We start from the raw sequence: 13,265 nt of genomic DNA on the forward strand, positions 1-13,265 counted from the left end.
CTTTTAAATACCTCCAGGGATGGTGATTCCACTAATTCCCTGGGCAGCCTGATCCGATGCTTGACAACCCTCTCAGTGAAGAAATTTTTCTTAATATCCAATCTAAATCTCTCACGGCACAACATGAGGCCGTTTTCTCTTGTTCTGTCACTTGCTACTGAGGAGAGGAGACCAACACCCACCTCGCTACAGCCTCCTTTCAGGTAGTTGTGGAGAGCGATAAGGTCTCCCCTCAGCCTCCTTTTCTCCAGGCTAAACACCCCCAGCTCCCTCAGCTGCTCCTCGTATGACTTGTTCTCCAGACCCCTCACCAGCTTCGTTGCCCTTCTCTGGACACACTCCAGCACCTCAATGTCTTTCTTGTAGTGAGGGGCCCAAAACTAGACACAGTATTTGAGGTGGGGCCTCACCAGTGCTGAGTACAGGGGGACGATCACTTCCCTGGTCCTGCTGGCCACACTGTTCCTGGTGCAGGCCAGGATGCTGTTGGCCTTCTCGGCCATCTGGGCACACTGCTGGCTCACGTTCCTCCGCGCCCAAGTGCGCTGGGAACGCTTCCCGCAGGGGCCGCCGAGGGCTTTGGCGGCCTCCGACCTCTGGTCCCCGCTCGCCCCGCCCCGCGGATCGCGCCGGGGAGCCGCGTCCCCCGCAGGCCCCGCCCCGGCGGCGCTGGCGTAGGCTCTGACGCCTCGCCCCGCCTGGGGGACAGGCCGGCCGGCGGCGGGCGCCGTTACCTGCCGGGCCGGCCCCCGCGGCGGCCGCCCGCTCCGCTGGGCCATGCGGTAGCGGGACTGCGGCGGGCCCGGGCTCTCGGCCGCCATGGAGCAGCTCCCGGGCGGCCGGAGGCCGCGGCTGGTGTCCACGCTGGGGCTGGGGCGGCGCTCCTGGGAGGTGACCTTAGACGAGGAGCGGGGGCGGCTGGCCTGGCGCGACCCCCGCCCGCCGCGCCGCGGCGGCGGTGAGTGGAGCGGCGGCGCGGGCCGGGCCGGGGCGGCCGGGCGGGCCTTAGCGCACCTGCCGCGGCCTCGCAGCGGGCCGGGGCCGCCTGAGGGGCCGCCTCTCCTCAGCGGCGGGGGAAGGGCGTCCGCAGCGTCCCGGGCGGCCTGCGGCAGGGCGGCTTCGGGCATGGGTGCCGGCGGGGACGGCCCGCCGTGCTGCGGGAGCCGCTCTCATGGCGGTTCCTGGGCTCGGGGAACGCTGAGGGTTCGGCGTTGTGTCGGCACTGGGTATTTCCTGTACTTGGGCGGCTTTTCGCCCTCCAAAGGAAGGGCGGCAGCCGGCGCTGGGGTTCAGAGTCCGGCGGTGAAGGACGGAGGGGGGTTTAGTCCCCGCGGGCCCGGGCCGCGGCCGGGAGGTGCGGGGAGATGAAGCCGGGGGCGAAGCGGTGTCAGGGCCGTCGCCGGCTGTGCTGAACGCGTCGGCCCGTCAGTCGCCTTGTGCCTTCCCAGACAGAGCTGGAAGCGGCTCGGCGTGAGCCGCGGACACGGGGAGGGCAGCGAAGCACCCTGTTGTACAGAGAAAGGCAACTTAAGCATCTGCTCCGAGAGCTGCCTCTGTAACAAAGGGATGGAGCCTGCCCCTGCCGCTGGGTGAGGAAGGCACGGATTTGTTTAGCTGAACCCCATTGTTTCTTGGCGCTCCGAGTAGGTAGCAGCATGTAGTTTGCAGTTTTGTGTTTAAATTAAGGTAGTAGTAAATTAAGGTAGCAGCACATAGCAGACTTAAAGAACTTTAAAAGCAACTTTTTTCCTTTTAGTTGCATGACTTAGGTGTGGGTAAAAACACTTTCATGCTGTGGGAGTGTTTCAGGCAATTACTGCTTATTTTGGGATCGGTTTTGTTTGTTTGTTTTCAAATGAGTATTTTTTTTTAAAAGCTCTTTTTAAAGGGCTCCACGGAAACTTCCAATGAAACTTTAACTTTTGCGAGTTATTGTTTTAGAAATATTTAATATAGGCTAATAATTTGTAATGGGCTAAAAAAGTTGTTTATGGTTCAGCTTTTGTGCAATTAGAATAGTGCCAACTTACAAAACTGCAAGTGGGAGAGGTTGCTGCTAAAAATACTTGACAAAATTTCAGGATAACATTTGAAAAGGTCTGTACATACAGTATGTCAAGCTCCCTACTGTATTTTAGGTGACACTTTATCAGAATCTTTGACCTTGAGGTTTTTATATAGTAATTATTCCCATTATTAACATAACCCTATTAGCATGGTGTGTGAAGATCTGAAAATGTGTGAAGTCCTCCCACAGCAGCTGCTGTAGAGTGGAAAACTGCTGTCACCCTTATTTTACAGGCTGGAGGAACTAAGACAGGGAAACTAATAATAGAAAGGCTGACTGGAAGTTTATCTGAGAAAGGTTAGAATCTAGATGTCTACAATTCCCAAACTTAAATAGTTAAATATTTCTTTCCTTCTTACCACATACCTTTCTTAAATATTTTCCTTACTTTATCATAATATCTTATTGGCCTATTTTTGAAAAAAGCCCCTGTTTTGTAGAGAATTTTGTTGAATTGTGTAAAATCCTTCTAAAAATTCCCTTGCAAAGTCACCGGCTGACTGATCTGTAGGCTAGAGCAAGTTCAAAAGGAGCTCTGTCTGCTGTATGATAGCTTCCTTTAGACCATGAAAGAGTGCCCACAAAATCATACTAACTCTCTTATTAGCACTCTGAAGTTTACAACCACTTACAGTTATAACTTTTTTTTCAACTTTTTAAGTTGTAAGCTGTCTCGACTTGTTCCTGGTGGGCCAAACCGACTACAAACCTGTCCTGAAGCCTGTTCCAAAGTGGATTTTAGAATGCTGGGAATGGTGAAAGGAGGGTGGGATGCAGAAAGCTAGACTCTTTTTGAGGCAGTTTCTGAAGCAGTACCCAGTTGGAGATTCCTTAGGAGGCCAGTCTGGTTACCGAGTGTGGATGCTGTCCTGTAGCATAGCTATTTACCAGATTTTGGAAAATATGACATGGAATCAGAAGAGAAAAGGGAGGGTGTGAGAAGAAAAAGAAATGCCTAAGTGTTCTGGAGGCACGGGTATAATTTATGTCGAGAGCAATGCAATAGATGATGTACCTCCTCTTCTTAATGCCTGATTAATTCATGTGTTTCCTGCACTTGTGCTTTAATACCATCACAGATTTATGTTATTGCTGCCCTGTTGTCTTTAAGCTCTTTTAAGACCTGGGATAGCTCATCATGTTCTCTACAATTATTTTGGAAATATAAGCAGCATACTTCACAGTATATAAATAAACTTTATAATATGTAAGGTGGTTAGTTAGAAGCATATAATTTCAGAGGAGTTGCTTGACCAAGATTGGTATCTTTCTACCATTCAGTCTTTGACTGCGTGACTACTGTGCATTATGCCTAAATACAGACTTAATTATGCAGTATAAAAGTGCTGTATTTTTTGTTTAATAGGTAGTTATTACAGTGAAACAGTTGTCTTTAAACTGAAAAAACTCAGTAAGGGCTGCTTATTTTCTGAGTATTTATTACTGTCTCAGATTCAGCTACGTAAGTAAAAATGGTTTGGTATATATTTTGTCAAGGTTGTCAGACTTTGACAGGTAAGGAACTAGAGCTATAGTTAGGTGTGTTGTAGAAGTGTTGAAATATCTACCTCTCCCTGTTGCATTGAAATTCAGGAACAGGTGGAGAACAAGAGACTTTGTCCTATTGTCAAGAACAATATAGTTTTACAGAATATGGGGAGATTCTTGTATTTTTTCATCTTTGTACAATGATATTAATATATATATTTAAACCCCATTCTGTGAAAATGCGTTTTGTGAAGAAAGAAGTATTAATTCAGGAGAATTATTTTTAATGCTATTACTGAGAAGATAACAGTAACAAAAATGTAAAATGTTCGCTCAAGTCATGGTATGTTTTCAAAACCTTAAATCCTAAATACTTTTTACTTTCCTTTCTGCTCTTAGACTTTGTTTAACAGGATCATATTTTCGAGTTCTGTCCTCAGTGTAATGAGGTTCCCCATTTCCCATTCTTTGTTTGGTTAGACTTGTTTGAACTTAGAGGGAAAAGCTTTATCTGAAATTTTCAGTGTGTTTCTCTGTTACTTTTAGCTGTGCAGTTTTTTCCTAGGCATACCTTCATCTTCAAGTGTTATGAAGAGCATTATTTTTCAATCTCGTAACATTTCTCCATGAGATTTAGTTGTTAATCATAAATAGTGTATGCGAAGCTGGGCAGATCAATTGTTTTATTATTTCTTCATGTCGATGGCACAATCAGGTTTTTGAGTAACACATGATAAAGCTTTGTGTACCAGATTTCATAGCAGGTTATACATTGTACATGTGTACTTACAGGTATTTTGGAAGTATTGGCTAAGATTGTGTCATGCCTGGTACTAAGGCATTACAAACACAGAATGAGATTCTCTTGTCATTTTTCTGCTTTTTTTTTTTCCTTTGTAAAGTACAAGCGTGAAGGCAATGATCAAACTGGACACTGAACTGTATGCCTTCACTTGTTCTGTGCACTTTCTTTTAGCCCTTCTATTTCTCCCTCTAGAATTCTCCTCCCTCCGCATGTCTTTTCCAGCTTTCCCCCGAAAACAACCGCTTGAGGAAGCCTCAGTGCTAGTGTTCACAAGCCTGATGCTATTCTGATGTTGTGGCTTCTAAAGAACGCTCAGTTTGATAAACACAGTACCAAGGCAGCAGAGATGGACCTGCTTGGAAACAAGGTCTGTCCAGCACCTGCAATGCGCTGGCACATCCTTAGCAAGGTCATTTTTCATCAGTCGTTCCCAGTTGGCAATGGACATGTGTAGAAATCTGAACCATGTTTTTCCCTAGGCAGTTCCCCTGACTACATTGAACCGGTAGGACGTGGGAAATAAAAGCTCTAGAAGCCATTCTAGAAGAATGCGTCGTCTTCTGGAAGATACATTATTCAAATATAGATGCACACTACATTAAACAATATATGTTTTTCAGCATACACCTCTTCCGTGTTTGGGTGGGTTTTTTTCCCCTTAAGGTGAAGAAGTGTTTCTTATTTCTGGCTTCAAAACTGAAATATTCATAGTTCAGTTGAAAAGATTTAACTTGGAAATTTGAAAAAAAAAAAAAATCAATGTGAAAACATTCAATAGTACGATTTAAATATGCAAATTGATCCAAGTTCAAGTTGCTGTGATTTTATTCAAATTCAGATATGCGATGTGAAGTAGCAACTGTGTGTCTGATCATAGTAGGAGCTGATCTATTGTCTGTTGATTTACAAAGTACTCGATTTACTTAAAAAAAAAAAAAAAAAAAAAAGCTGATTTCCCTATACATGGCTGTGTATTGTGAGATACTGGCCTTCAGATATTTTTGTGACTCTCTCACAGTTTTCAGTTAAATCATTTAGCCTTTTTTCTTCCCCCTCTCCCAGGATGTGAATTCTCTGTAATTGTACTCTATATCCCTATCCACCATCATCTTCTGGTCTGTATTACACAGCTTTCTGTAGTGCATGATCAATATAATGCAATGTGCCTTCTGACAGAAAACATTATTTTCTTGCTTTTAGGTGAAGGCGAAGCTTAAACTTAGGGCAAGATAACTTACCGTTCATGTGGTCTGTAACAGTAAATTAGTTTTCAAAGGGACTGAAAAAATACTTTTTCTTTAAATCTGCACCCCAGCTTTTTAGTTGTTAATATTTTTAAGTCACAAAGAGTATACTAATAATTTCAATTAATTTTGAATGCCACTGCATCCGTGGGCCTGAGCTGAATTTTAAGAATGAACCAAATGCTGTGATCAGCGACAATTTTATGTTTTTGCACATGCCTGTGTTGCTTTGAGCTAACACGTTCCTGAGGGAGGAATTTGGCCTGTAGGATATGTAGCTGACAGGATGAATGAACAAATCTAGACTGGGGTTCCAACTGAGTTTCCTTATTAACTCAGGCAGAGCTCTGTGGGAGTGGCAGACAGCGATGATGCACCAAAAAGCCTTTCTTAACACAGAAAAACACACTTCACAACTGCTGGCTGTGTTTTTCACAAAGAAAGCCCGCTGTTAGTGTGCTTAATTTGGGGTGTGTTTCTTTTCTCCCACTTGCTTAATGTAGGGAAAAGTAGTATGCATCTAACAGTATTTTGCTGTTTTGTCAGTTTGCACTTCGGAAGAGTGTCTGTTAAGATTATAAGAGCTCTGTGACCTGGAATGAGTGATGACTGGCACAGGCAGTGTGCTGGGAAGACTGTCACCTGTTTGTTGTGTGTTTTGATTGGGTTTTTTTAATGTATTTTTTTTTTTTGCCATGCCCCTTCATCCAGCTGCTCTGGATGGACAATTCATTCTCTTTAGTGTGTCAGGTATGCGAAACATTGAACAAGGTGGACATGAAAACATAAACGTGTGAAGATCTTTGAGATTAAGCTTAAGAAAATTGATATGTACTTCAACATTTCTGAACTTGAAATTCAGTCTCTTGAATCTAGATGCATGTGTTGAAAGAGTCACGGTATTTTGCCTCGAATTTTGTCTAGGAACTGTTGCGTGGTGCTTGCTTGAGTATATTGCACTAAGCCAAGTGAAATTCTTTCTTTGGTGTGATCTGAGCCCACATTTCAACTTTTTTTCATTAATGTTGGTGTAGTAGTGCTGATGCAAGTACCGATTTTCTTTTTGTTAATGTGGCAATAAGATTTTTCCATGTTTTGGGAGGAACTCGTAAAGGTGAAGGCCTTTATGAGTGAAGACCTTTGTGCTAAATCAGTGAAAGGAATGGCTCGTGCGGCTTGATAAGAGGGTAAATGCTGCAAAGTAGGTGTGGGAAAGGACTATAATTAGTACATATGTGAATCTTGTTGACCTCTCAAAAGAGGGTGGGATAGACCTCCTACTTAATTTTATGGGGCGGGTTTTGTTGATTAAATGGCAGATGAAGGCATTGTGTTTATAGGAGTGGCGTTGTGCTGCTTGTATTGAAGGTCTCTATTTCTTCCCAGTGGAAACTTCTCCCTTCTGGGGAGAAGGGGAGAGAGTGGGACTAAGTAGTTGATTTGCTTTATGATTAAACAATATATTGTATAACGTTAAGTTGAATAGTGATAGTCATATTTGGACTGATAGAAATTCCTGAGCTCTATTCAGACACAAATACCACTGCAATCAGATTCGTTTTTATAAGCTGTAGGGAATTTTCTGAATAACATGTTTGTATTTGAGACAGCTTTGCATCTTTTTGGCTCTCTGCAATTACTGTACTAGGTAGCGTGTGGTTTTGACTGCCTTAAGATTGCAGTATACTTATCAGGGCAGTGGAGTTGGGTGATGCTTGTACAGTGCCAAGTAGCACTGAGGGCCACGATCGACAAGAGCTGGTATTTGCAGAACAGAAACTTCTCAGACTTTTATGAAACCCAAAGATTTACAGGAGGGAAGATGGGATCACTCTGTTCTTTGCTTTTGTGTGTTTTTTTTTTCCTGTGTCTGTCTGTCCCGTCCCCCCTGTCCCCTCCCAGGAATCTGTTTTTTCAAATATGTAAATCATGTTAAGATTAAAAAAAAATGCACATATATAGTTAAAACATTTAATCTTTGCTTTTCTGCCGCCTCTGTGAAGAGATTTGCTAGAAAAGCAGAACTTCAGTCATGAGACCATCAGGGGGAGAATACATCTGAAGAATTAGGAGAGCTTAGCAGAAGTGCTTTCAAGGTCGAGGGTTGTTAATATAAGCCGTGTAATATGTGCTAAACTATGTTCTCCAAATAAGTGCTTTCAGTGATAAAGATTTGGAAGTGCTTTTTAATCTATTTCCTATCTGTACAGTTGGGCAACTTTATTATATAGAAAATGCATAATAAAACAATGACTTCTGTTGTCACTCCTAGCATACGTGCTAATAGGTATCTAGTACGCAGAACTATTTCCAAAAATGTTCATTAGAGAATAGTCATTTAAATTTTGATCTAAATGTAGTTTGTCAGTTTTGTAGCATATCAGTGAGTAACAACAAAATGAGTGCAATCTTTATAAATGCAGCAAGCTTTTTTTCATATTCTGACATATGGGCAGGTGGCATAGTCAGTAGAAAGTTGAGAACTAAAAGCAGTTCTGGGAAAGAAGGGTTAAACAGCATGCTTCCCTTAATTTATTGTTCCATCTCTGTTCTGTATTTTTTTCCCTTGGATAAATGGGTAGGTGAAGAATCCTATCGAGATTCCATAGCAGATCTTGTCTCTGAATGTTAGGAAGACGAATTAACTGGTACTATCCATTATTAAATACTTGATGGTCTTACACGTGTATATGTATGATATCTATATCTGTGTACACGTAAAGTGTTTTAGTAAGTTCATCTCTGCTGTTGGATCTTTATAAAGACATTCTGTGACTGCTGCATTTCCCCATCATGCCTTAAATATAGTAAATGCAATTATAAGCCAAAATTTGTTTTATTAGTAGGTAAAACATTTGAACACATCCAGATTACTGAAAGACCTCAGTGTAAAGTTTGGAGGCTACTTTTCCTTGGAATCAGGCTAAAAACCTCTAGGAAGATAAAATCTCTAGAGGAATATAAATAAAGTCAAATACTAAAATACACATAAAGGAAAAAAAACTTGTGTGCGTAGTCCATGACGTACCAATAGACATGAAAATAGGTAACAACTCTATGGACTAACACAAAGAAATAGGATGGGGAAAAAAAATAATTCTGCTTATTTTACATTCCTCACCACCACCATGGTTCTTCTGCAAAATAGTGAGGAAGATGAAATGCAGAATAAAACCTAGCAACAACAGTATTAGTGCTTGTATTTTATGCATTTAATATCTCTTTATATCTCTATATCTATCTATATATGACAGAAATGAGTATATTATAATAATAAAATTTCTTATATAATAAGTACAATAATATAATTGTGTGTAATTGTTTTATTTGTGTATATATACACAGGGCGCTTGCTTGTGCATAAATAGAAAGCATGCATTTTCAGTTTCACTCTTTTTTTAGAGATAAGGTAAAAGCGAAGAAATTTTGAAATTAGTAATGAAAATGAGAGAAAATCCTCAATTTGACAGGAGTTAAGAAGACTGAGAAGGTGCTGAGGGGACTATAAGAGAAGAAAGAGTGAGGGTGGAGGAAATTCTTTCATAGTGTAAAAGCAAAACTATTGTCTGAAAAAACAATAGTTTTGAAGTTGATACAAGGGAAATATATTTAACAGTACATAAACATAACATCTAGAATTTGCTTCATAGGAGATCCTGAAGTTTAAAAGCTTAGTGGGATTTAAAGTCTTAAGAATTCATATGAATGCCCTTCTTTCATAAGCCAGCTACTTACTTGCGAATAACAAATAGCCTCTGTAGTCTCCCTGCACTAGATTTAGTTGCACGTTCTTTGAAATAGCTTGTGCTATTCACTGTCAAATATCTGAACTAGGCATCACTGAAGGGGCAGTTTCATTACTCTGAAAAAGGCAATCTTGATGGATTTTGGCTTCATGCAAAAATATTTTTATACTCTGAATACCTAATTTTTCTGAAGAAATCATAGACGTTCAAAATATCGTTTGGGGTAGTTCCTAGGTGGTTATGGATGGTATGCTTTGACTAAAGGCAAAAGGAAATAGAAAATATTCAGTAAATTTCTACTTATGCTCTTGGTTGTGCATATTGAGCAGCTACTCTAATTGTATGTCTGTGTCATATTATGTGTAGAAATAATCATTCTGGTGCTGTTTTAAAATGTTAACATGTAAGATCTTGTGTTTATACAGAAAACTGTTTCGTACCAACCTCTGAGATCATTGCTGTAGAAGAAACTGAACTTAACAAGAAACAGCGTAATACTGGGAAATGGCAAAAAATGGCAAAGCCACATGCTTTCACGGGTAAGGGAAATACAGTCTTGGGATGCTTGTGCTAATTACTTTGTTAGGGGTACTTTAGCGTGGACTCAAATGGATTATCTTCAGAATTTTTTTTAAACAGAAGTGATGTGTTTTTTTAAAAAAAAAAAAAACAAAACCAAAAGAAAATCCCCCAAAAAACCCCACAAAACCAACCAAACACCACCCCTACTGCCCCCCCCCCCCCCAAAAAAAAAAAAAATTTGCCAGTTTATATTTAAAGATCCTTATTTTGGGAAATAAACCCTTCCTTTAAGAACACATGCTGTGTTTAGTTATTTAATGAAGTCCTAACTAATGTCTTACATTTCTGCTACTGAATGACGTTGCAGCAGGACACTTGCTTTCTACTAATTGATTAGAGAATCAAGGGAGAAGCTGGAAAATGAGTCCTAAATGTTTGGGTTTTTTAAAATTATCCCTAACCATCAGAATGTGTAAAGGCTCTTTGTATTATTGACTGCATTCTTAAAACAAAGTGCCAGAAATAAATTTCTGTTTGTTATGGGGAAAGAGTGGTGACTTCTGTGCTGCAAAGCTGGGGCAAATGTGATTGCTCTCCTGCCGAATTGTTATGCTGTGGACTGCTTTCCTCACATTTAGTCCTTTGGTAACAACAAGTGGTGATACTGTAGATGGAAAGGTAAGGGTGCTTCTTGTCTCATCAGCCTAGTTCTTAATGCACGAGAAAACTCTAGATCTTTTTTCTCAAGTTTCAGCTTTATGAAATTAAATACACCCTGTTTGTTACATGGGAGCTGATGTGAGGGTCTGGCTTATGACGTTTTATATTATGTAGACATTGCAGACTTTAATATGGTTAAAGTAAACTCAGTGAACTTTTGTGTAAGTATGTCTATAATCAGTTTATAGAAAATGGGTTGTATTTTGTTTAAAAAGAAGTATATGTTTGGGTATCTACTATAAGGTAATGACCTAGAGCAGGTGTTTTCATTTATGTTTTCATTTTGACTTTTTACAAGTGTCCTGTTCACACTCTGAATGCTTCTGATGTTTGCAGAAATGTGTAGTGGGGGTTAAGTACTACTTTTTTCCAAAGACAGATATTTTGGAGATGTCTCCGAGATGTATTTAAGGCATTTGTCATTTCATAAAACTGTCTCATTGTGCCTCTTCTCTTTTTTTTTAACATTTAACTAGTATATTATGTGAAGAAAGCCCGAAATCACCGCTGGCGGTGCAGTGATGTGACGTTTTGGTGTGTTGATGAGCACTTGTGTAATCAGTGGATACAGGCACTGAAAGAATTACTTGAAATGCAGAGTAAGTTTGATTAAACTACTAACACTTGCAGCATCATTTTACGGGCTTGTGTGTAAATTAATATTATTTTGATAGAGCTGCTTTTTTGAACTCTTAAGAGCAGCTTATGCTCAAAAGTTGAGGGAACTGAGAGTTGAAGTGTCTCATTCTTCCTATCTCTACTTTTGTATCTCGCATATTTGGTAAGTTCTACTGAGTGTTTTGCTCTGATCAGTCAGGACTATAGGTGTCTTATAATTTTTCCCAGATGTAAATTATTTTCACAAAATAGACACGATAGAAGCTTAACAGAGTTTCCAGTCTTTCTTATAAACAAGGTGCCATTAATAATTTCTGGGACTGTTGGATATCTACTTCTTGGAAGGCTAAAAGTAGTTTTGCAGGAATTATTCCTGAAATAGATACCTTGATAGGTGTTGAGGAGCAGCAGGAGCAGAGCAGCTCCATGACAGAAGGAAGGTCAAGGATGGCCATAGCACAGGCAGTGTTCTTGCCAACTAAGGTGCGGTTGTACTATATCTGAGCAGGGATGGAGATAACAGCAGGTCCCTTTTACAGCCCAGATGAGATAAAGCAATTGGGTCCATCCAGGGAGGCCAGACAGGAGCAGCAGGAGATGGAGCTGGGGACAGGACTGGCGATAAGCTACCTACAGAACAGGTCTGGGATCCATCTGAGGCACAGAGACAGAGAAGGGACTATGATGTGACTCAGGCAAGTACTTAAGGCTCACAGGATAAAAGTGGATATTTAACAAAAAAATGTTCTTCTGAACAGGCATTGAAGAGTGTATCTTACTAATGTTCCTGGTTTTTATATGTTATATGAGGTATGTGACTTCCAGTAAAACAGACTATTTCAGAAAACGTTTTCAGAGAGGGTGAATGGTGCTTTGGGTGTGTGGCAGCTTTAAACCATTCAAGCAGTCTGGCTTGGGTGGATTTATTATGCAAATGCAAATGTGCTGATCTAATTTCCTTTTAAAATAATAACTTAGGATGCCATCTGAGGAAGTGTGAATGTTATAACACGTCTTCGGGTCCTATACAAAAAATGAAGGCTCTCTAGGTGCAGCAAGCATTACCATTTTGTGTATCTGTTAGTACAGAGATGTGATAATTGTCTTCATTGCCACCACCACAACTATTTGTACAAACTTGAGATAGTAATATCAAAGGTGTTTTCTGGGGGGAAGGGATTACACTACAGGGCAAGCACTTGCTGTGCAGGATGTGGTTTTGTAAGTTACTCTTATTGTATCTTTATCACAGAAAGGAAATGCATTATAACTATGTTACCAAACAAGAACGTTATTTAAATAAATTAATGTAAAAGTATTTCTGTGTATACTTCACTCACAAATGCCTTTCCTATTGCTCCTCTTGGTTTGTCTTTTGTCTTGTATGTCTGTGATACTGACATCATCTAGTGGGAAGGTACTGCAAGAATCATATGCATAAGAATGTGAGATGTGGAGTCAGATGAAATGATTCTGATTTTCTCTTGATGTCTTATTACAAATTTGTTCAATACTGTCAGTATAATAAAGAGGATAGATGAAGCAGGTTTTTATAGCTCTTTGATAAATAATTATAGAGTTTAACCCGGCAATGTGCGCTTGCAGCGCAGAAAGCCAACCACATCCTGGGCCGCATCAAAAGAAGCGTGGCCAGCAGGTCAAGGGAGGTGATTCTCCCCCTCTACTATGCTGTGGTGAGATCCCACCTGGAGTACTGCATCCAGCTCTGAGCCCCCCAACATAAGAAGGATGTGGACCTGTTAGAGCAAGTCTGGAGGAGGGCCACAAAGATGACAAGGGGGCTGGAGCACCTCTGCTGCGAGGACAGGCTGAGAGAGTTGAGGTTGTTCAGCCCGGAGAAGAGAAGGCTCTGGGGAGACCTTATAGCATCCTTTCAGTACTTAAAGGGGACCTACAGGAAAGATGGGGAGGGACTCTTTATCAGGGAGTGTAGTGATAGGATGAGGGGTAACAGTTTTAAACTGCAAGAGGGGAGATTTAGATTAGATATTAGGAAGAAATTCTTTACTGTGAGGGTGGTGAGGCACTGGAAC

The 13,265-nt window shown here is 41.0% G+C and overlaps 1 protein-coding gene across 2 annotated transcripts in view; it reads left to right on the forward strand.

Annotated features, from left to right (window-relative positions):
• Positions 1–691: 691 nt before the first annotated feature.
• CERK (ceramide kinase) overlaps positions 692–13,265 on the forward strand; it is a 42,550-nt gene continuing 29,976 nt past the window's right edge. For both annotated transcript variants that reach the window (XM_054220312.1, XM_054220319.1), the window contains exons 1-3: positions 692–958; positions 9,777–9,890; positions 11,070–11,192. In XM_054220312.1, coding sequence (XP_054076287.1) covers positions 820–958; positions 9,777–9,890; positions 11,070–11,192 — 376 coding nt within the window. In that variant the 5' untranslated portion in view covers positions 692–819. The remainder of the gene's footprint in view (positions 959–9,776; positions 9,891–11,069; positions 11,193–13,265) is intronic.

The sequence above is a fragment of the Rissa tridactyla genome, chromosome 1 (genome assembly GCF_028500815.1).
Source record: "Rissa tridactyla isolate bRisTri1 chromosome 1, bRisTri1.patW.cur.20221130, whole genome shotgun sequence".
Classification (NCBI taxonomy): Eukaryota; Metazoa; Chordata; class Aves; order Charadriiformes; family Laridae; genus Rissa; species Rissa tridactyla.